The 25,206-nt window shown below is 39.3% G+C and overlaps 1 protein-coding gene across 1 annotated transcript in view; it reads right to left on the bottom strand.

Annotated features, from left to right (window-relative positions):
- The window catches only part of adcy2b (adenylate cyclase 2b (brain)), a 118,411-nt gene that overhangs the window by 17,502 nt on the left and 75,703 nt on the right, over positions 1 to 25,206 (bottom strand). Inside the window, exons 10-16 of the mRNA XM_017711434.2 lie at positions 19,211 to 19,387; positions 18,182 to 18,225; positions 17,028 to 17,108; positions 16,768 to 16,837; positions 15,717 to 15,814; positions 14,011 to 14,095; positions 4,721 to 4,858 (exon numbers count right to left, since the gene is read on the bottom strand). Of these exons, the coding sequence (XP_017566923.2) occupies positions 4,721 to 4,858; positions 14,011 to 14,095; positions 15,717 to 15,814; positions 16,768 to 16,837; positions 17,028 to 17,108; positions 18,182 to 18,225; positions 19,211 to 19,387 (693 nt within the window). The remainder of the gene's footprint in view (positions 1 to 4,720; positions 4,859 to 14,010; positions 14,096 to 15,716; positions 15,815 to 16,767; positions 16,838 to 17,027; positions 17,109 to 18,181; positions 18,226 to 19,210; positions 19,388 to 25,206) is intronic.

The following is a 25,206-nucleotide window of genomic DNA, read 5'->3' as shown; positions in this document are numbered from 1 at the left end:
CAGAGAAAACCAGAATATATGACGTTCCCAGTCTTTCCACTGCCTCTTTCTTAACATCTGTTTACTTGTGTGTTGAACAGTCACTGATATGATGCACTGATCACCCGCTATAGACCAGCGCTCAGTACAGTCTCTACAGATTCGAGAAAATGCAGCTACATATCTTACATTACTTTTGAGTGGTCCGTTTTAAATGAAACAAACACTGAACAGACTCTCAATAACATGTCAAGAACATATGAGGGTTAGGATTAGGGTCAGGGTGAGGGTTAGGTTTTGGGTAAGGTTGGGTAAGGTTGAGGTTAGGATTAGGGTCAGGGTAAGGGTTAGGTTTTGGGTAAGGTTGGGTAAGGTTGAGGTTAGGATTAGGGCCAGGGTGAGGGTTAGGTTTTGGGTAAGGTTGGGTAAGGTTGGGGTTAGGATTAGGGCCAGGGTGAGGGTTAGGTTTTGGGTAAGGTTGGGTAAGGTTGAGGTTAGGATTAGGGTCAGGGTAAGGGTTAGGTTTTGGGTAAGGTTGGGTAAGGTTGAGGTTAGGATTAGGGCCAGGGTGAGGGTTAGGTTTTGGGTAAGGTTGGGTAAGGTTGAGGTTAGGATTAGAGCCAGGGTAAGGGTTAGGTTTTGGGTAAGGTTGAGGTTAGGATCAGGGCCAGGGTAAGGATTAGGTTTTGGGTAAGGTTGGGGTTAGGTTTAGCGTGAGGGTTAGGTTTTCGGTAAGGTTGGGTAAGTTTGAGGTTAGGATTAGGGCCAGGGTGAGGGTTAGGTTTTGGGTAAGGTTGAGGTTAGGATCAGGGCCAGGGTGAGGGTTAGGTTTTGGGTAAGGTTGGGGTTAGGATTAGGGTGAGGGTTAGGTTTTCGGTAAGGTTGGGTAAGGTTGGGGTTAGGATTAGGGCCAGAGTGAGGGTTAGGTTTTGGGTTCAGGTTAAGGTTAAGGTTAGGATTAGGGCCAGAGTTAGGATTAAGTTGTGGGTTGAGGTTTGATGAGGTTATGTTTTGCATAATGGAGGTGAAATATTAACAACACATCTACTTAATGTAAGAAATGTAGGAACATCTTCAAGATATTTTCTTCAATGTATTCAGACACTTCACTGATAATCTGTTAAGAGTTTATTAAACATCTACAAAGGACCACTCCAAATAAAGTATTACCCTTACATCCGCCCAGCATGTCACCTTAACCCTTCCTTGCTGAGTAACATAACAGAATAAATCAGCTTACTGAACTTCCGTTGAGCCGTTTTCGACCTTGAATTAATCATGAGTGAAGAGGAACTATGGGTGGATTTTTAGGAGTTTCAGAATTTCATCCTCACACTGTATACAGATAACACCTTAACCTAGGGTAAAGAAGTCATTAAAAACTCTTCTTAATCTCAGTCTCACACTGAAAATATGAGAAAAATCCAACCTCTGAATGAGGTAAATTTAGCCTGAGAAAACTTTGAGAGCCTTGTTAAAATGCACATCGCAATGGCAAAAAGCTAAACTAGGTCATGTTTGAATCTTCCAGCTGGATAATGATCCAAAACATCCAAATCCATCTGAGGGCTATCTCTTCTCCTTCTACCTGGCAGCTCCATCTCCAACATTCTTTGACCAATATATCCACTATTCCTCCTCAACACATGTCCAAACCATCTCAACCTGGCCTCTCTGGCTTTATCTCCAAATCTCCTATGCTCCACCTTCACTGTCCCTCTGATTTGCTCATTTATATATATATATATATATATAGAGAGAGAGAGAGAGAGAGATAGAGAGAGAGAGTATATTCTCTCAGATTTTCAGTGTTAGACTGAGCTAATTACCCACAAAGACATTTTTCCATTTCTTTTTATTTATTTTTGCTTGGCTATACCAAGGGCCATCAATAACTAGGGAAATGTTAACTAGGGGAAAGTTGGTGAACACACTTAAAGTTGGCTTGACAGAGCCATTGCTATGAAGTCACAGGTGCTTGCTAAGATGTTTATAGGCCATTATTATGGCATCCCAAGTGGTTGCTAAGGTGTTGCTAGGTAATTGCTACAGTATTATGATATCTCAGGTGGTTGGTAAGATGCCAAGTGGTTGCTTAGATGCTACTAGGCTATTGCTATGGTATTGTGGTATTCCAGATGGTTGCTAAGGTGTTGCTAGGCCATTGCTACAGTATTATAAAATCCAAGGTGGTTGCTAAGATGTTGCTAGGCCATTATTATGACATCCCAGGTGGTTGCTAAGATGTTGCCAGACCATTGTTATGGTATGCCAAGTGGTTGCTAAGATGTTACTAGGCTATTTCTATTGTATTATGGTATCCCTAGTGGTTGCTAAGGTGTTGCTAGGCCATTGCTATGGAATCCCTGGTGGTTGCTAAGGTGTTGTGAGGCAATTGCTACATTATTATGATGTCTCAGGTGGTTGCTAAGATATTGCCAGGCCATTATTATGGTATCCCGATTGGTTGCCAAGTTGTTACTCGGATATTGCTATAGTATTTTGTTACCCCAGGCAATTGCTAAAGTATTTCTATGTTGTTTCTCTGTTTTCCCAGGTGGTTTCTAATGTGTTGCTAAGCCATTGCTGTAGTATCTTAGGTGGTTGTTAAGGTTTTACTATGCCAAAGATATTGTATCCCTGGTGGTTGATAAGGTCTTGCTAAACCATTGCTATGCTATCCCAGAGTGGTTGCTGAGCTGCATTATAGAAATGAATTAAAGCTGACTGTAGAAAAGACGCAACCACAAAACTTACGTCCATCCAGCACATTATCATAACTCTTGCGTGCTGAGCGACAATACTAAATACCTCGGTTTGTTGAACTTGCTTTAAGCAGCCCTTTTCCTTGTGAGAATCATATAAATAAACTCTGAGGACTCAACATCTTTCCTGTTTTATGTGAAGAGCTGACATATAATGGTGTGTGATCTTATAAAATATAGGACCCATAAATCTATTTCACAGACTGAGAGACACAGTCTACTTGTATTGCAGCTGATGCTAAAATGCATAAGACTCTAGGTGCTGTTTGTTTCACCAGTGCTGGTTCCCTGTTCTAACCCCAGACATCAGGCCATCCACACACCTCAGGCCATTTCAGAGCCATGCAGTGGATGGTCTGCTCTGTGTATAGGTAATTGCCTCCAGTTAGAGTTTGACCACAAAGGTCACTGTAATCATTAGGCATTAAATTGATGGCATAGAAGAGGGAGTGGAGGTTTGCTTTTAATGTACCGACATGCTGATGTTCAGCTCCATTAGGTTACATAATGCTGACCTGCTTGTTAAGCTGATTGTGATAATGTGATAAATAGGAATGTCAAAATGGTTCAGTGCACCATGATGCATCAGTCTGAGGGTGGTGAATCAACTGCATTGATTTTAGAATTTTAAAAGCTAGTTTAATAATCCAAAAAGTATGGGCTCATTTTTACTCACCAACATACAATTCTCAGGCAAACAACACCTTAGCAATAACCTGGCATCCATAGCAATGGCTTTGCCGAGCCTACTTTCAGTTTGTTCACTAACTTTCTTCTTCTGGTTATTATGTGCATGGTAAAAATGGGTAAAAATAATCGTAATCACAGTAAAAGCCATTAAAATAGAGAAAAATGTCTGTGAAATAAAGGTGATGAAATTATATTCAATTTCTGTAAATTAATTTTACAGAAGTATTTTTTATTATTAGCATTATTTATACATTGAAAAAAAACGGGCACTGTCTATACGAGGGGTCAGCAACCCAAATGTTAAAAAGAGCCAATTTGTCCTTTTAACAACAATCAAACAAGCCATACCATTTTGTGTCCATTTATCTTGGCTGTAAATATGTCTCAGTATGTCCTAATGTAGTTACTAGTATTGGCTTAAATATATAAATGAAAATGGATTTGCTCTGCTTTAAGCTTTAGCTCAGTTATAGCTGCATTTCTCACATCTCTGGCAGGAAACATTTCCACAAAATGTCTCTCAACATTTGACTTTCTGCGATGCTGAAGTGGCTTCTCGTTCTCCAGCTTCTTGTTTGAATTTTCCCGTTTCACCTTAAATGGTGCCTGAGGTGCCAGAATGTAAGTGCTGCATGATTTCTTTCACTCTTTTTAACCTGTAAAACAGATTATTTTTGATACTGTTCTGTTAAGATGTAAAATCTAAGGGCCATCGGTTACACAAAGAGAAAATATAAAGGCAGTTTTAAAAAAGATTTAGAACAATTTATTTTATTTAGAATTATTTTTAAGTATTTATCGCCTGTTTTGCTGTTTTTACAGTTTTGCCACATTTTGAATAAACAAAAAAAAGCAAAAAATATTAAGTAAAAATGAAATAAAAACACAGCTGGTCCACAGATTTGGCCCTTTTAGTGGTTGAGTTTGACCCCCCTGGTTTACATACTACATTCAAGCTTTTTTTTCGTGAGAACCGTGTTGTTCTCCATAGTTTGAGCTTTTAGGCAAAACCAATTCAAATTGTTGTAAAGTCTGAGATTTACACTCATAATGATAAAGTTCTGTAATTGATTTTGGGGCCAGATCAACAGCAGGTCTGAGTCTATTCCTCCAGGCATTAGTATTCCTCCAGGGTTTCCTGAACAGCTGACTCATAAAAACACTTCTGTTCCTCCCCTAAAAAAACGTGATACCAGCGCAAGTGTGAATAAATGGAGAGCAGAGTGGCAGAGCTCACTGTAAGGGGCACGGCGGATGTGAAGCCCTTTGGCAGTCACGATACTCACCATGTTGAACACGGCCATGACCAGGATGAGAGCGGTGGTTGCCATGGTGAGCACGAGCCGTATCCAGGGCTTGTTGGCATCAAGTGTGGAGGAGTTCGGGAGCCAGGGCAGAGAGCAGGAGGCCACGGTGCCCCATCGCTACGGCAACAAGAGAGAGTGGTGAAAATGAGCTTTAACTCCCACTAATGTCATTAGCATATCGGCTCCTCTGCTGAGCGCCCAGGGTCACGATTCTGATGAATAAGAAGCGCGTCAAACATACAAGTACGGACGTCTGAGGCAGCACTGTAAAAAAACAGACAAACTGAATTCTTCTTACATAAGAATCCTTGAGTAAATCAAGTACCATTAAGGCAGGACATGCGATATGACATGATATGTGATCCACAGCGGGACTGTAAACACATTTGGACCCGCAAATAAGGGATCAAAGGGGAATTCCACCAGTGTTCTCAAAATTTTGGCATAATTACATCATTGCAATGTAAACAAAGTCACTCAGAGTGATTTAATGTGAAACCGATTCCACAACCGTTCACTCGTGTTGATAGCAACCAGACGACTCACTCCAAAAAAGGAAACCTTAACGAACAAAAAATCTTGCACTAGATAAACAAATCATGTTTTTTGATCTGAAGATTAATAAACTACATTAGATTTGTATGCATTTTATTTTATCTACCTCAGACTAGCTGCATTTACATTTATGGCATTTGGCTGATGCTCTTATCCAGAGTGACTTACAATTTGATTATTGTTACACAGGTAGGCAAAGGTGGTGTTAGGAGTCTTGCCCAAGGACCCTTATTGGTATAGTGTAGGGGGCTTGTCCAGGTGGGGATTGAACTCCAGTCTACAGCGTAGAAGGCAGAGGAGTTACTCACTACACTAACCAACCACAGCACATACGGACTGCGCACATCAGCATATTTCATAGTTTTATTTCATAAGTTATTACTCTACAACTGTACATTGGAGTAGTGCAATACTAGTGTATATTGTGTATATGTGTAAAGGTTGGGAGTGAGGAGGCAGACACATATGCGGAGATAAGCGACGTTTATTATGGGCAAATCCAGGGTCATAGTACAAACGGTCCAGGGCCACAGAGCCAACACGGATTGATCAGGGGACAGACATGACAAACCAGAATCAAACAGAACAAACAACAATACATAGACCAGTACATACAACAATGCAAACACCAGTACATCCAACACAAAGACCAACGAAAACAAAAGGCAAACACAGGGCTTATAAAACACAGGGATAACGAGGGACAGCCGGAAAACAGGTGGTGACAATCAGGGGTGGAGTCACTAAACAAGGGGGCTGGACCAAAACAAATGCACATGGAAGATCAAAACAAAAAGCACAGGGAGTGGGAGGAGCCAATCGTGACAATATGCATATATTCAGAGTTGTGTGTGTGTATATATATATATATATATATATATATGTGGTGCAAAAAAGTATTTAGTCAGCTACTGATTGTGCAAGTTCTCCTACTTAGAAAGATGATGGTGGAAAATAATTATTTGGTTACCCACAAACAAGCAAGATTTCTGGCTCTCACAGACCTGTAACTTCTTCTTTAAGAAGCTCTTCTGTCCTTCACTCCTTACCTGTAATAATGGCACCTGTTTGACCTCGTTATCTGTATAAAAGACACCTGTCCACAGCCTCAAACAGTCAGACTCCGAACTTAACCATGTCCAAGACCAAAGAGCTGTCGAAGGACACCAGGAAGAAAACTGTAGACCTGCACCAGGCTGGGAAGAGTGACTCTACAATAGGCAAGCAGGTTGGTGTGAATAAATCAACTGTGGGAGCAATTGTAAGAAAATGGAAGACATATAAGACCATTGATAATCTCCCTCGATCTGGGGCCCCACGCAAGATCTCATCCCGTGGGGTCAAAATGATCATGAGAACGGTGAACAAAAATCCCAGAACTACACAGAGGGACCTAATGAATGACCTGCAGAGAGCTGGGACCAAAGTAACAAAGGCTATCCTCAGTAACACACTACGCCGAGAGGGACTCAAATCCTGCAGTGCCAGACGTGTCCCCCTGCTTAAGCCAGTACATGTCCAGGCCCGTCTGAAGTTTGCCAGAGAGCATATGGATGATCCAGAAGAGGATTGGGAGAATATCATGTGGTCAGATGAAATCAAAATAGAACTTTTTGGTAAAAACTCAACTCGTCGTGTTTGGAGGAAGAAGAATGCTGAGTTGCATCCATACCTGCTGTGAAGCATGGGGGTGGAAACATCATGCTTTGGAGCTGTTTTTCTGCAAAGGGGACAGGACAACTGATCTGTCTTAAGGGAAGAATGAACGGGGCCGTGTATCGTGAGATTTTAAGCCAAAACCTCCTTCCATCAGTGAGAGCATTGAAGATAGAACGTGGCTGGGTCTTCCAGCATGACAATGATCCCAAACACACCGCTCGGGCAACGAAGGAGTGGCTCCGTAACAAGCATTTCAAGGTCCTGGAGTGGCCTAGCCAGTCTCCAGACCTCAACCCCATAGAAAATTTGTGGAGGGAATTGAAAGTTCATGTTGCCCAGCGACAGCCCCAAAACATCACTGCTCTAGAGGAGGTCTGCAGGAGAAATGGGCCAAAATACCAGCTACAGTGTGCAAACCTGGTGAAGACTTGCAGGAAATGTTTGACCTCTGTCATTGCCAACAAAGGTTATGTTACAAAGTATTGAGTTGAACTTTTGCTATTGACCAAATACTTAGTTTCCACCATAATTTACAAATAGGTTCTTTAAAAATCCTACAATGTGATTTCCTTGATTTTTTTTCCTCATATTGTCTCTCATAGTTGAAGTGTCCCTATGATGAAAATTACAGACCTCTCTCATCTTTCTAAGTAAGAGAACTTGCACAATCAGTGGCTGACTAAATACTTTTTTGCCCCACTGTGTGTGTGTATATATATATATATTATATTTTATTTTTTTCTTCTTAGATATTTACATATTTTTGTATTTAAATTCTATAAGGGGGCTACACACCTAAGATTTTCACTCACTTTCCACCTGTGTAAATGTGATGTGACAAATTTGATTTGATGAGATTAATCAGCTCACTTTTGAAAACCTTTTTGAGAGTCAAGCCTGTCACGATCATGAAATTTCAACTAATGATCCATTTTCATGTTAACCACTCCGAGTCTAAAAGTGGCCAGTTTGGCCAATTAGCCGCCTTACTTGCCATCTATGTTTAATTCGTAGCTAACACTGGTTGTGTTGTCGAGTCAATGCTGTATTCACGCTACTCACACACTCACACAAACGTTTGGCTACACAGTCGTATATGTAGAGTTCATAAGAGTGAACAAAAAAAGCACATTCTGCCAGCATACCTCGTAAAAACATTAGAGTTAGCGATATAGCTAACAAACATCCTTCAGCTATGGCCCTATAAATGCGTTAGAGCAGCAAGTTAAAAGTTCTTTTTTGTTGTTTTTATATGATGTCTTAATGAACACATTCACCTCATTTTGTTTGTTGCAGCATAATATGACCGTCAAATCTAAGGACTGTGGAAAACGACCGCGGTCAGCTTAAAACTGCAGCCGTCAGTCGTCTCATGATTGTATTGTGATGAGCCAATGAAGAAAGTCATACAGCTCTACACTATGAAAGAAGACATTTCTCTTAAAAAACTCTGCTTGGAGGGTCATGTAGCCCTAACACTTCACCCTACCCCTCTATCTCAACAAAGATTGGGACACCATCCCTAGACATGAATGCGCAAACCAGAGGACTAAGTGGTGGGGCAAGGGGTGAAATGGGATTGGCCTATAGGCAAATTCAGTGGAATTACCCTTTACCTTCAGTTTTTATAATGTCTATGTGTAAGTTCTCTATGCTGGGACATGCACTGACCTTTCAAACCTTTTTTTGGTTTTCTGTTTAGAGCATTTGTGCCTGTGGATGGTGTTGTGTAACGTTTGACAGGGCATTGCTGAACTGCGCTGTGACCATCTGTTCATTTCTGAAGCACTCGATCCTCAATGAGTGCATAACAGCTCTGTTCTGAGCTCCGGCTTCAGGGCCGCCAAAGACGTGAAGAGCAACGAGAAACAGCACCCCTGCTCACCTGGGAACCAGCTAGTGTCAGATGTGACACTTAAGATGCACAACGAACTCTTTTCAGCACCGAACAAAACGCCTATCAGAGCTTCGCTTCTCAGGAGAGGAAAGTTTGGGAAAATGGATCCACTCACATCTGAGAAGGTAAAAGGAGTAAGAGCGCTGCCTGCTGCAATGCAGCACAAAACTCTTGATATTTCTGGATGGAGCCAAGCGGAGACTCCATTCACAAACCCAGGCAGCACACAGAGCTTTTGGAGGCTGAAAGAAGCCGTTCGTTTCTTCCTACCAGTCCCCACAATATAACATAGCTCAGATTAGTGGAAAGGAACATGCGCCCTGCTGGAGAATAATACATCAGAAATAACCCACTAAACAAGCAAGTAAATCATTTCAGCTGCTGCTGCAGGTTTTCTGTTTTTTTTACAGGGTTTTAAGGCTAGCGCTCGGCTCAAGGTCAACTTTGGCAGTCTCATATATTCCAAATAGGCTGGATTTAGAAGCAAGGAAACTAGATTCATTATAAACTGATGCACAGACTGAGAACCAGGTTCAAACTGAGGATGAAGGATGAGCTGAAAGCTGGACGGTTCATTACAGTACATATTGTCAATGCTGGGACAAAACTATCAAAATGGTTTACAGGAGCAGACAAATCATGTAAATCACTGTACACTCTCACCAGTTATGTTCACCCGTCTCTGAATGATTCTGAGTGTAGTCTCACGATGGCCTCCTTCACTGCCACTCAAACTTCACCGCAACAATTAAATCAAATGATGTTTTTCACTGTAAAAAGTGTCCCGTCAGATCTAGGCCGTAGATCTGATGAGACACTTTTTACAGTGTATTAATTTCTATTCATTTTGATATCAATGTTATCCAGTTTGCCCATTTTTGCTTTTAGTTTAAAATTGAAAAAGATGAATTGATCATGACCTGATAGCTGGTGACATCCTGTATGAATAAAAATATTCATACCTTATTAATGCATGGGAACGAGATCCTAATGAGTGGCCGGGAATTAGTAAGGCGTGGAAATGAGATGATTAAGTGATGGTCATGACTTAGTAAGGCATGAGAACGAGATCATGGCTTACTAAGTCGTGGCCACGCATTAGGATCTCATTCCCATCCTTTACTAAGCCGTGGCCATGACATAATTATCTCATTCCCAGGCCTTACTAAGTCATGGCCACGCATTATTTTTATTTATACAGGATGTCACCAGTGGGGCTCTGTGGAAAATGGCGTCAGATCAGCCTAAAAAAATATAAATTAACTATTTTTTTCAATATGAAGCAACGCTTTGAACGATTTTTTTCAATCAGTGTAATTTTTGGTTAAATAAAACTAGTTCATTTGCTTTTTACCACATGAAGTCATTTTTTTAGGTTGACATGTTTTAATAATAATATATTACTGTAATATTACTGAAGAAAATCTGTCAACACAGCTCCCAAAGCTCTGCGTCTCTATGTGTGTATGTTCTTGTGACACTCTCTAACCACCTCCACTCTGCCTGCAACTGTTTTACCTGATTTTTCATCTTTATTATCTTACTTTTATTATTTTACTGTTAATTTGTTAGTTCATTTATTCAGAGTCTTATTCTTAATTTTATTCTGACGATTGTATTATTATTTTACTCATCTGAATCATTTTATTTGTTTACTTGTTGAACTTATTCTCATTTTATTTTGATTTGATCTGATTTTATTAACCTTTACATTTTAGCTATGTTTTAATTAGCAGTTGATATTTTTAAATATTATGTTTGTGTATTTATGTATTATTTGTGTATTTTGTGTATTAATACATTTTATTATTTGGTATGTTTTTATACATTATCAAACTCTGTATCTGCTTGGCAACATTGTAAATTTGTGTCAATTTTCAATGTTTGCCGAGATTAAACAAAGGTTGATTAATTGATTGATTGACGTAATTGACTTAATCACACCCACTGCCCTTTATGTTGTGTTAACCCTTCGTGATCAACAGACCAACAGAAGCGCTCCAAAAAACGTTTTACATGAACTTACACTGGAACTTTAAAGCATGTTCTCCTTCTCCTGTAAACTTACCGTTTTAGAGATATGACCATGACATGCTTATGGCATGTTTATGTCAATGTTATGAAGCAGGGTTACCAAAATCAGTAGCAGTCCCATGTGACAGAATGACTAGATGTGAGACTCATTGACCTTCATACACACATAAAAACCCACTTTAAGTAACATTTCTTCAGATTTGTGCTCAGAGCTCAGAGATCATCCAGACTAAAGACACTTTACTGTTAACTGCATGTCTCTGTCCAGTTTGTCACGGTCTTCACTGTATTTATAGATGGATGGATGGATGGAGTGCGTTTTTCTGAACAGCTCTGTTGCCACTATTACTGGCCATGATTGCAAAGAGAGAGATTGAGAGCCTAAAGAAGACCATTAGAGAAAGAGATGACCTTTTCAAAGACAATCAGACGTTTCATTTTCACAGAAAAATTCTGAGAGGCTTGTGATGTTGTGAAGATGTGAGACTCGTGATGTTTTACTTCTACAGAAAACCAGAGAAAGTTCACTCACTGACCTTCATACATTGTTCTGTTTTTCTCATGGTACAGTTTTCTCTAACAAGGAGTTTCAAATCTGTAAATTAAAGCTCTTGAACAGAGGATCTGATTCATGGAGTAAGGGTTTCAATTAACCTCTTCAACTCCTTGAGAGCACTGGTAGTTGCAAAACACACTTCGTCCTGTTCTTCATAACGTTCTTATTTCATAAGTTCCATTCAGAAGCTGGGCGTCGTATGAGGCTGTAGCTCTTCTCTCCAGTCTAATAGACGGTGATGTCATTTTAAACCCTTATAATAAAAGAAGCTGAACTTTGTTTTTCTACTGAAAGTCGACCCGTTTTTCCCCAAATCTGGGCTATAAACTATAAACAGGCGGCGTCTCTTCAGTGATCTGCTCTGGAAACATTACTGTTATAAAATAACACAAAGAGCGTCTGAGATTTTTGGCTTTCAGCAGTAAATCGTAAGAATATAGGAATATGTGTAGATAAATAAAATAAAAAATTATATCTATTTCATGCAGTCACTGAATAATTTGCCTTACGGTTTGGTCATGAAAATTCAGATGTTGGAGAATAAGAGGTTAAAAAGCACTCAGACAAATAATATTCTCTAAATAAGGAAACAAGGAAAGATGCACCGTCTAACGATGAAACTGAGCTGATTTCTTCAAAATAAAAAGAAAAAAAAGAAAATGAACAAAAGAAATAATATAAAAATAAACAGATAATTATTTATATTCTCACATTTCATAAAACTCTACTTTTGAATTCAAAGACAGTTACACTTTAATAAGCTTTAGTAAGTTAGGGTTATTATATTTAAATATTATTTTGCTCCTACAAAAAAAAAAAACACTAGAATAAAAGTTAACAAGAACAACATTTTAAGAAGCACCAAAAAATGTGTTTTTCATAAAGTTCCTGTTTTTTCTTACTTAGTTTTTGCTTTTACTTATTTTTTAGTATTTCTATTATAATTGTTGTTACTGAATTTATTTCTTACTGTGGTCTCACTTTATTTGGCCAGCCCCCAGTTGATGATCTCCAGATGTTCACACAATTAAGGAACTATCTGGTGAACTATCTCTGCTCATTCTCAACAATCTTACTGTCACAGTTAGGACCCTAAATAGGTTTAGGTTTTAGTGTTGAGGTTAAGTTTAAGGTTTGCAAAGATTGTTTGTTAGATACTTAGTTGAATGTAAGTTATGCGAGATGAGCGCCTACAAAGCATTTACAGTGGACTATCCAAATATAGTTTTACCTTCATTATTAATATTATTTCTATCACCTTTTTACCTCTAAAGAGTCTCCACTATTTGACCGCTTTGTGTTTCTAGTTTGTGCGGTATTTTTCTGTATTCTTGCTGCTTTTTTGCTGCTTTTATTGTGTGATTTTACATTTTTAGTAATTTTTATTGTCTCTTTTTCATCTCTTAATCCTCTGACAGACAGATGCATACATTGAGATAAGCGAGATTTATTATGGGCAAATCCATACTCAGGGTCTAGACAGTCCAGGGTCAAGGAGCCAACACAAACAGATCGGGGAACAGACATAATAAACAGCAAAACAGACTAGAACACAGAAAACAATACCATATACTACAAACAATACACCCAAAGACCAGCAAACTCACAGGGGAAAACACACGCCTTAAATACAACAGGGATAGTGAGGGACAGGTGGATAACAGGTGGCTACAATCATGGGCAGAGTCAGAAAACAAGGGGGCAGGACAGGAAGGTAAACACAAGCACATGTAGGACTAGAAGGTAAACACTGGCACAAGGAGGAGCCAATCGGGACAACACAATTCTGAACATTTACTGAAATTAACACATTGGGAAAAAAACATAAAGATAAAAGTGGCTGTGCAAAAGTCGTGGCACATTTTATATTTTATGCTTTATTTTTTTTTGCAATATTTTAAACTCAGTAAATAGAAATTGTGCACTAAAATTGGCCATATTTGAGTGTGTTCACTGTAGAGGATGTGTTAACTTATTTTCACCAATAAAATCCACAGAAAAAATCATGTTCAAACTTTTGTATATGACTTTTGCAGATGAAAGGTGCTATACAAATAATTTTTCCTTTCTGCTTATTCTTCTCATTATTATTATTGGGAATTTGTCCTTGCCACCGCCACCGCTGGCTTGCTCATGGGGGCTCGGACCCGAATTTTCCTTTCTTCTCTTTTCTTTCTGTAATACTGTTTGTTCTGTAAAGCTGCTTTGTGACAACATCTGTTGTAAAAAGCGCTATATAAATAAATTTTGCTTGCTTGTTATTATATCACTCCATCAAGCAGGTCAGTATTTCTGACTATAACTGACACATGCGCTGTTCGGTCTCAATGAAGGAGACTGACTGGGGCAGAAATTTTCAATGGACATGTAGACCATAACTAATTATGGGAAAACTCTATGGCCTGATTCTTGTTTTTCTTCTGTTTTTCTCCTCAATTCTTACTCAAAACAAGTCCATTTTACTACACTAGGCAAAGACATGGAAAGAAAATGACTCATTGCTGGTAAATCAACCTTTCTAAAGAAATCAATCATGTTTAATCTGTCTAATGCAAATGCTTTACTTACCAGTATATGGCCAGCAAAACAAATGATAAGGATAAGAGAGAGCAACAGGAAGGCCAAGCCGAACGACACCCCGAGGACAGCAGTTCTGCGTGAAACAAAGGCTCCACTCATTAAAGGGCAAATGTAGTAGAGGGACACTTGCTTTTACTCATTAAGATACAGAAAATGCACATCACACAAACGCAATCATGCCGCGCTCTCTATTTATACTGCTGTTTAAAAATAATGGATCCACTAGACGATAGACGAGTCCATCAGTAATAAGCAGTTAGGCTGCATTTTGTTCTAGAACAGTTTCCATTATTGCTGTCGTGCCCATTTTGAACAATTCCTACTGGAAATTGGACAAATAGACCCACTACTATGCTGAACATGCTGACTCATTATTATAAGATACAGCTGAAGGCTTTCTTTTTCCTATAAAGAAAAAACACATGGGCAAAAGGTGCAGGAGATAACGCATCAGGACGCATTACTGTTATTAATATGTTTTTTACCAATGCTGAAAGGAGTTTCTGTACTCACGGCTCCATATTTGTTTTCTACAATTTTGTTAGTTTGCTGCTCATTGATTTATCTACAGTTCTCCTGCATTGACTTGCCAATTGAAAGTTGTATTTGAATCAGAGGTGTACAATCACAGAGTCATTGCAACATACAGCACACTGCAGCTGGGCCTCAGCTTACTACAGATGATGTGAGGGGTCACACTATTTATGAATATTACCGCTATTATCTGCCAATATTAATTATTATCAGAATTTTTAGGCCCTTACCTGGTCAGTCACTGTTTCTTACTTCTAGTGATTAATTCCTGTTTGGTACAGCTGAATGTAAAAGTTTGGCCACACCTGGTCAATTTGTTTTCTTTTCTAAGTGAAAATAAGTTAACACACTCCCTACAGAGGACATACTTCTGCACATTTAATGCACAATTACTGTTTATTTGCCGAATTCAACATACTGGGAACATAAAATGTGGCCTGTGTAAAAGTTTTAGCATATTTAGTATTTTAATATATATTAATACATATTAATATATGTCTTATATTCTTCCAGTATATTAAATCCAACAAATGAACAGAAAATGTTCTCTGTAGACGACAGTTCCACTTAGAATTCAACATTTGACTGAGAGCATTCAAGTGCTTTGCATACGAGTCTACATACTGTCAATATTATACAGCTTTATTGTTAACGTCATTGCTAATATAGAGTTGGCCACCAGGTGGGCTTTGCATATAAAACGTTAATGCTGTTATAAATGTTAGTGCTGGTCCTTCATGGCAGCTTATTTAATGGTGTTATAAAGTTGATATAAAGACAGATCCAGGAGGTGAGGACACATTACAGGGAAAAATCGATGCAGTCTTTCGGGTCTCTGAAAGTGCTTGTGGCAACCGCGCACAGTAAATTAGAGGGATGACTCGCATGGATTTTTCTGTCTGACTTCCTACTTAAAGAGTCATAATTTCTAAAGCGGCTCGGTCTCTGATTCACAAAATCCATATCCATCTGCACGGTGCTGCCCGTCTCTATCACACATTGATCTTTTCTTTATCGGTTTGTGTCTCCATCTTTCTTCCCCTTCTTACTGTCACTCAGGTCCTGTAACCTAGTGTAACTGCTGTGGGGCCAAATAGTTGCTCACAATTAGGATATGATCGTAAGATAAGGTGGATTGAAAATGTATGTAAAATACTTACTTTGGCAAGACTAAGACTTGCACTATGAAAATACAGAAGAAGATGAGGCATGCACAGGTGACGTAGTACTTGAAGGCAGGCAAAGTTGTTGCTCTATACTACATGTGTAGAAAAAGACAAAAAACATTTTAAGGAGAGAAGTGAAAAGGCTTTAGGCTCTAAGGTCCAATCCCATTTCACCCCTTGCCCCTACCACTTAGCCCTTAGCCCTCTGTTTTGTTCACGTCTAGAGGTAGGGTGTCCCAATTTTTGTTGAGATGGAGAGGTAGGGTGAAGTGTTGGGGCTACATGGCCCTCCAAATGGAGTTTTTTCAGAGGTGCACTACAAACGGAGTGTTATGAGGAAAAAAAAAGAAAAGTCGACAAGACGACCAAAGAAACCCACGAATGTGAGAATTTTCTCTGTTAAAAATTACGGTAACCACTGTGTTATTTGAGTTTAATGACGTTTCAATGTATTACGGTCGTTTTCTTCATTATATGTATAAAAAATCAGCTGAAAGTATGCTAATGTCTCAGTAGCTAGCTAGCTAGCTAACTTTCCCATTCTACCTTAAATAGTCCAGCGGTACTGATGCCTGAAGTGCCAGAATGTAACTGCTGCACCATTTAAGGTGGAACGGGAAAATTCAAACAAGAATATCTGACTTCAGCTTCGTATTGCCAATGACGTAGGGGTGAGTGATAATAATAATAATAATAATAATAATAATAATAATAGTAATAAAATATTTGTCTTATAGCCCCTCTTTGAAAGCATATGATTCCCTAAATGTAACTAAAGTCCAGCAGTGAGACGCTGAACTTTTCCCCTGTCTCCTATCACCTGGGCCGGGTTGCCTACAGAGCACTGCTAGTAGCTGTTAATGAAGAAATGTTTTGTTGTTTTTAACCACTATCCTTTGTAACTTTTTAACTGGTTAGAGCGATACTCAAACCAAGGGGCAAGGGCAAAAAGAAGAAATGGGATTGGGCCTAAATCTGCCCCAACACAAGATGTATTAAGGCTAAAAGTTGGACATCAGAATCAGGTTCTGCTGTGAGAATGTACCTCTTTTTCCAGAGTCTTATTGTGAAAGAACAGAGATATCCTCTGTATGTCCTCAGACTTCAGCCACTGTCTGACAAGAGAAGGGACAAGAACAGAGAGAGCAGTCATATCTGTATAACATGATGATTGGCAATTATAGGAGTTAGGGATAGAATAAAGAGGCCATCCTAGTGGTCACTGAAATATTGCTGGACGCTCTTGTGGTGTCTATGAGAGGAGTCTGCTGTAGATTGGAGTAGGAAGAGAATAGGGCTACTCACTTTTGTGAGTTGATGCCATCAATTGTGCGAATCATCCTTTCATTTAGCTCTTCTTCAAACCGCTTCTTCTGGGATTTTGTTCTGAGTGAAATGAAAAGTGATGCTTGGGCAACTTGAGAAGGACAGATTAGGTCAGTGCTGCATGTTTGATTGCTTTTATTGAATTGTACTCTCTGACTTAGTGCCAAAAATGTACTAGGACCATTTGAAGTTTTCCTTCCAAGTGCATTATAAATAACCTTCTATAATCCTTATAATTTTTATAATTTAATTACAGTTGATGAAATTGATGTTGTTGGGAATGGGCTTCATATATACAAGCAATGTCAATGCGATATTACAATATATATATATATATATATATATATATATATATATATAATACATTATATAGCTTCAATTATTCTATGTCGTATATTGTATATAGTATATATTATACTATCTCATGTGTACTTCTACTATGTGCATTCTCACTAGTATGGCTTTTATATTCTTTTGTGTGTTGCACTAAGGCCCTGAAAGAATATCCATTTCATTATACACTTGTATATGGACGGAATAACAGTAGGGATGACAAAATTTTGTTCTCGGTGAATCAGCCCAGTAACTAGTTTGCCATTTGAATAATACACAGGTCATAATAAAGCAGCCTGATGAGTCTCCACAAGGGGGAGCTAAGCCACTTTTCTATGTATCACTGAAAGAGAATAAACCCACACCAGCAGGATCCCTCAAATGCATGTCTGAAGTAAAAGTGTATATCAAGCAACATATTTCATTTCAAGGTCTAAGCTGAACAGCTCAGGTTAACAGGCTGCGCCACTAATATTCAGAGACAGGCTTTAACCAAGAATTCACTGTAACACTGCAAAAGACTCAGTAAAGAAAGATGCCACTTCACTGTCTGTTAAAATTTTCAAATGCTTCAGATATCTATGTTCAAGTAGCGCTGGCCTAATCAGTATGAAACCCTGTGTTAGATGCCATCACCACTGCTTGCTTGGTGCTAACACTGCTAGCTTGGAGCTTGCAGAAAATGCTATTATTGTAGTAGTGGTACTTAGGCTACTTGTAAAGAGAAGGTCACTTATAGTGACAGCCCTAGAAAACAGCAGAATTCTTCTTTCTCAATTATGTCCAGAGAAAAAACTGACCTTTCTGAACGTCCCTGAAAATGGTATTGCCCCATTGGCACATCCTGAAAAGAAAAAAGAAAATCTGTTGATGTAACAATGTCTTATAAAGAAAAAGCTCAAATTTTCACTAATGTACTCGATTCAGATGTGCAGATTATTTTCACTTTTACATCCACACACGCTGTCTTGTTAAGTAAAATTCCCTTTAAATATAGTCAATAAATCTGATATTTCTCCTGTTGAGAGTGTTGTAAGCTTAATGTATTATTATTTACCTTAATACTAGACTTGTTTGCAATTTTATTGAGTAAAATGATCTCACTATAATTATTGGCAGACAATTTTGCTTGTTTTAACAAAAGTGCTTGAAACCAGCAGAATTATTTTCCAGTTTAGTGAGATAATTTACTTGATAAACTTGCCAAAAACAAGTAAAAACATCTAGAAATAAGCTACATATTCCATTGATAAGTGCAGAACCATCTCAAAATGGGAAATATTAGATATATCGACTAGATTTCACATCACTTTACTTGACAAGATTCAATTTTTTGCAGTGTAACTACTGCCTAAAGTAAACTGAAAGACATGATTGAGACGATGGAACGTATTGATGTGGTAAGCTATTTATCTGGGCACTGAGGGCAGTAGGATTAGTTGTTCATTAGAATAAATACAAATAAACAAATTAAGAGTGCACTGTGAGTTAATGTGTGTGCGTTTGCAATTTGCAAAGCTGTCTTGGAAGAGGTCCACTATTTAAAGTTATCGTACAGTATCTAATTAATCAAATCAATCCTTCATTAGATTAAACCAGGTGCTGCTGATGGAACTGAACACATCCATGCGATGGCTGGAGTGCAGTGAGAAAGAACAGAAACCTAACTGTATTCTCCTAAGCAACATATTCATACTTAAAAAAATATATATATTCTTGTATGTTTACTTGTATTTATTCCAATGTTTTAGCACTTGCCAGCATTTATACTGGCAAACCCTGCTGAGATAAATAGTTGGAAACTGTTTTCATGGCTGCCTAAGACTCACGTGTGTGTTGATCTTGCCGTTCTCATTGGTCATGCTGTCTCGGTGGTGCAGGTTGGCGAAGGGTTTGGCTGCTCCCCAGGACTCCAGGTACTGAGTCATGCGCACAGATGCCCTCATCTTCACCCCATCCAGAGCGGGACGGGGGCGGCAGTGAAGCTGCGGGCTACGCCTCTCACCCTGGGAGTTAAAGTACGTCACATACATTCATAATACATGATGACTGTGTGTGAGAGCAGAGAAACTACAGTAACAAGGTCATATAGAGCTTTGCAGGAAAATAGTAAAAATGCCCGAAAAAATCACATCAGTTTAAATATTCCAACTGAAGCCTTAGTGAGTGTAGAATTTCTAGTGTTTGGTCATGTAGACCAAAAGTTTGGGAACACCTCGCTTTTCAGGTTTTTTTTTTATTTTAAAGGGCCTATATATTGGAAAAACCAAAGATTCCTCACTTTTGTGATGAAAAGTTTGATGGTGTGCACAAACAGCATTGTTCACTCTCCCAGCCCATACAGTCAATATACACTATGTGGAAAAAAGTTTTGGGAGACCTACACATTACGCCCACAGGAGCTTTCATGACATTCCATTCCAAATCAATAGGAATTAATATGGAGTTGGTCCCACTTTGCACCCAAAACAGCTTCCACACTTCAGGGACGCTTTCTATAAGTCTGTGTGGGATTATTGCCCATTCATTCAGAAGACTTTGATGTTGGGCGGGAGGGCCTGGCTCGCAAGATTAGTTCTAGTTCACCTCAAAGGTGTTTGATGGGGTTGAGGTCAGGGCTCTGAGTGGGCCAGTCAAGTCCTTCCACAGGAAACTGACTCAGCCAGGCCTGTGTGGACCTTGCTTTGTGCACTGGGACACAGTCATGCTGGAACAGAAAAGAGCTTCCTTCCCCAAACCGTTCCTACAAAGTTGGAAGCACACAACTGTCTAAAATGCCTTGGTCTGGTGAAGCAGTAAGATTTCCCTTCACTGGAACTAAGGTTACTTAGTTAAAACAACCCCATAGCATTATCCCACCTCCACCAAACTTGACAGTCAGCACAATGCAGTCAGGCAGGTAACGTATGTTACAGGTGTGTACCAATACTGTTGTCTCTATAGTGTATGGTAAATAAGCTGGAAACAGCCTGTTTTGAATTCATTGTGTCTATAATGTCAAGAAAAACAATACCTTTATATATTTCCACCCATTCAGCCTACAGCAGTTTAGCTCCCCTTATTCACATCAGAGTTTTAAAGAGAATTTCAGCTTGGACTGAATGAACTGGCAATGATAATGAGTGAAAATGAAAAGTATGTATTTTACAAACATTTTTTTTTACCTCCCAGAAGTCCTTAGGCCTTCCCTGAAGGCCTAGAAGTGCTTGACTGCCTGAGGCCTGAGATTTTTTTGCTACCCAATTGAAAAGTAACAGTAATTTTAAAAGAAGGCAGTGCACCCCCAAACATTTGATGACCAATTAGCACTTTATATCTCATCCTGACAGCTTGGAACACTTAATCACATAAGTGAGCCAAATGAAACTGAACTATGAAGCAAACTAAGCAGCAATTAATCAAGAGCCGTTTCAAGACGGCGCAAAATAGCAGTATGATCAGTCTTAAATTTAGCGCACGCTGTGAGTCAAGAGGTGGTGTAGGAGGAGCCGTGGGCCGCTGCGGGTTGGCCTGCTGAAAGGCCTTAGAGGTGGAGAACAGAAACCTGCAGGAATCCCCCAGTAGAGGAGCAGCTGCTGTTGAGCTCATAACCAAGAACAAACATCCACTGATGGAGCCAAAATAAATGACCAGATTTGAAAAGAAGAGGGTGTTACGTAGGAATATACACTGCCAAGCTGAGTGATATCTGTGGGCAGGAAAAAACCCACACACATCTAAAAACATAAGCATTCTGGGATCATTCGAGTTGCAGTGTCTGCTTTCGCTCAGTGCTGCGCCAGGCTGCCACAGTAAATAGACGCATTTCAAAGGAGACGTTTACGGAGGACGGCTTATGCTTGAACTGATGGTGAAGTAAAGGGCTGTGGAGGGGCTGCCAGACACTGGGGATGTTAAATCTGATTACCGAAGGTGCTTTAATTCAATCAGAGGAAGCGACACCATTGTTTTTCCAAGAAACCATCAAACCAGTGCCAAAGCATTTTACTCATGCAGTGCAACACTACACAACCGTCTGGGCTTAAGACATTTAAGATGGTCAGGAGTCTGTGTTTAGACCTTGGAAGATGCAATTATCACAATAACAAAATCAGTTGTGATTTAAAATGACTTGTGCAGATTCGTACCACATTTGTGTTTGTAAGATAACCTCTTCAACTCCTTGAGAGCACTGATCGTTCCAAAACGCACTTCGTCACGTTCTTCATGACTGTCATATTTCATAAGCTCCATTCAGAAGCTGGGCGTCGTATGCGGCTGTAACTCTTCTCTCCGGTCAAATAGACGGTGATGTCATTTAAAACCCTTATAATAAAAGAAGCTGAACTCACACTTATGTTTTCTACTGAATGTCGACCCGTTTTTCCCCAAATCTGGGCTCTAAACTATAAACAGACGGCGTCTCTTCAGTGATCTGCTCTGGAAACATTACTTTTATAAAATAATGCAAAGAGCGTTGGAGATTTTTGGCTTTCAGCAGTAAATTGTAAGCATATAGGAATGTGTGTGATCATAAAATACATTTACTGTTAATTTGAGGGGAGCTTTTACAAAAATAAATAAATAAAATAAAAATGTACATTTATTTCATGCAGTTACTGAATAATTCAGATGGAAAAACCCAAAATATGCCCATGAGCATAAGAGGTTAAAGAATAGATGTTTAGTTATGATTGTAATTTGATGAAAAGCTACAGCTGTGTGTACAGTCCTCTTTGTTTTGTTTTTTGCTTTGCAATGTCTGCTATATTTTGCCATTTTTTAACAATGAATCAAACTAAAATTTGGAAGCGTGGACTGGAGTCGATACAAATATAAATTTGTTAAATAAAATTACATGACTCACAGTGTAATTAAGTATGTAATTACTAGGGCTGTCAAGGTTAACCTGCTCATAACATGTTACTACAATAACTTATTAATACCACTCATTTTTAATTTAGGCTGATGCTCAGATTACAGCGCGCTGAATGTTTCTGTGACAGATTCTGTGACTGTAGGCCTCTCATTCAGCTTTTAAAAAGCTTTTATAGTGATACTTTCAGCACGTTTTGCAGACTACGCTGGACAGTGCCCACTGGTGATGAAAACTCAAAACTACGTATGGAAACTACAAAATTTTCACGTTCATATGATGAAAATGATATTACTGAATTACTAAAAGTAATGAACACATTCTGATGAGGCTTGTCCACAATGAAATGTCCTGCTTTTTAAATGGAGAAAAATCTCTTTAGGGTCAAATCTGAGCAAATAAGACAAATGCTATTATTTGTGATAAACCACAGGAAATAATGTGATTAATCACGACTCATTACTTTTCATCATTTTCCACCCATAGCGCTTTAATTGTGATAGCATTTAAATATTTAGAAAACAAAAGAAATTTTGAAATAAATCAGACTTGCACAAATTCTCCACTTCCCTAGATGTAGTTGATCAGTCAAGACATGTTTGGTGTCCAAATTTTGCCTCTTCAGTTTAGAACTGGCACTATGAAGCTAATGTAGCTAACAAACACTAGATGTCAATAGTCACCCAAATCTTTTCTATGAATACATGGCCAGAACTTCTCTCGACCCACTCAAACCACGACCAGGTCTACATCCAGGTCACACAGACCTGCTGAATGTGGTTTAAAACAGAGGTTCTCACTCCAAGGCTCACCTTGTTATCACACCACAAAGGCCAACAGCCAAAAAAAACTTGCAATCAATTTTTTTATTATCTCTCAACTGCTGATCCTGAAAACTTGAGAATTTGGCCAGAAAAGAATCCTAAAGGTCAGGCTGTCAATTAAAACGAGTCCAATCGTGAAAATCTAAATTTGCAGGGATCCTCAGAAATGAAATAATAGAAAGAGGAACAAAACTATTTTGTGTTTAGAGCTTCTAGATCTAAAAGCTGGCTCTGTGCACGTTCATGCAGAAAAACAGCCCAATCCAAAATTACTAATGGTTTTTACTTACAGTTTTGGCTTGTCAGAGTCCAGATTGAAATCCTATAGAGATTATTTGGACTCACTTTAAACACAAACTAGCAACAGGACAACAAACAGGAACAATATGGACTTTTATTATTTTTTTTTAAAAATCTTTCTGCAAGTTTAACAACTCATTATCTAAGCCACTCATCCTTCTGGGTCATGGAGGGTGCTGGAGTCATCGGGCAGAACGCAGGAACTAGCCTGGACAGGACGCCAGCCCATCGCAGATCAGAAACACAAACATTAGTCACACCTAACAGCAATTTAGCACCTCTGACTGCATGTCTTTGGGAGGAAACCCACACAGACCTCTTGCTGTGAGGCGACAGCACTACCCACTGCACCACCATGCCACCCCAAGCTTCAAATCAAAGGGGAAGGCTAGTAATGATTTGGCGTTAAGATCATTAAAAGCTTAAAGATTTGCCATTGTTGGTGAGACTCAGTCAAGACTGAATTAATTTTGTGTTACTTCAATTTACATCAGAGAGAAACTATAAATTACACACACACACACACACACACACACACACACACACACACACACACACACACACACACACACACACACACACACATTTTCCAAGCCACTTCTCACTCAGAGCTGCGGGGGGGTGCTGGAGCCTATCCCAGCTGTCATTGGGCAGAAGGCAGGATATACCCTGGACAGGTCGCCAGTCTATCACAGGGCAGACAGACAGACAGACAGACAGACAGACATATTCACACACACAGTCACACCTAGGGGCAATTTAGGACACCCAATTGGCCTGACTGCATGTCTTTGGACTGTGAGAGGAAACCGGAGAACCCGGAGGAAACCCATGCAGACATGGGGTGAACATGTAAACTCCACAGGGAGAGGACCCCAGTCACCCGGCCGGGGACTTTAAATTACAGTTATTCATCAATTCCTATAATAAATAAAACCTATATTGTCTTAGTAACCAGTCTTAATTTAGCTCTGCATCCCAATTATTTTGGAAGAAAAACGAAAGAAGGTTAAAAATATTTCTCTGTTCTTTCTTGATCTTAAGGTCTTAACTGAAAGAGCAGAGCACAGCAGTGACCTACTTCTCCTGTTATCCAGTCTTACTGTGCATGTCTAGTTATTAGTGCTGTTGTGGTGGGAATATTTGAACAGCGATGTTCGACTGCCTACTCCCACAATATGGGGTGAGTATCATTGAACATTAAATATCAACAGGTTAAGCTAATATGAGTTTGTTTTATACCAGAAATGAGGCATATTAAGTGGAATGTTTCTGCAAAGATTTTTCTACAGTTGCTTGCGAGTGGGTGAGTGAAGCGTCAGGGGAGCGTAATTTGTTTCTGAAGGCAAGGGTCAAAAAATAGTGAAGCTGCTTTGTACACGGCTTCTATTAACATTGTTTACCATTTAAAACATTTGAGACAATATTTTTACTTTTATAGCATAGAGTGCCATTAGTGGCACTGCATCACCCCTTCTAGAAAAACACTTAGACCAGCATGCTTGGCTACCATCATAACCAGCATATGTTGCATTTTGGATGTTGGTATGTTGGTCAACCAGCAAGACTATGCTGCGCGATCATGCTGGGTATGTATAGCCCTGGGCCCACCAGAGTGTGCATCACTGTCCATGTGTTGTCAATCGCTCAGTGGTCATGAAACCCTGGTTTACGATACAGTTTAAGTTTAAGAGACCCGTATTAGTCCCTCAAACAGGGAAGTTTCACCTCCGCATTTAACCCATCCGTGAAGTGAAACACCACATACACTCTAGTGAGCACACACACACTAGGGGGCAGTGAGCACACTTGCCCGGAGCGGTGGGCAGCCCAATCTGCAGTGTCT

The sequence above is a fragment of the Pygocentrus nattereri genome, chromosome 27 (genome assembly GCF_015220715.1).
Source record: "Pygocentrus nattereri isolate fPygNat1 chromosome 27, fPygNat1.pri, whole genome shotgun sequence".
Lineage (NCBI taxonomy): Eukaryota > Metazoa > Chordata > Actinopteri > Characiformes > Serrasalmidae > Pygocentrus > Pygocentrus nattereri.
The sequence above is the reverse complement of the archived record's forward strand: the minus strand, read 5'-3'. Positions and strand labels throughout refer to the sequence as shown.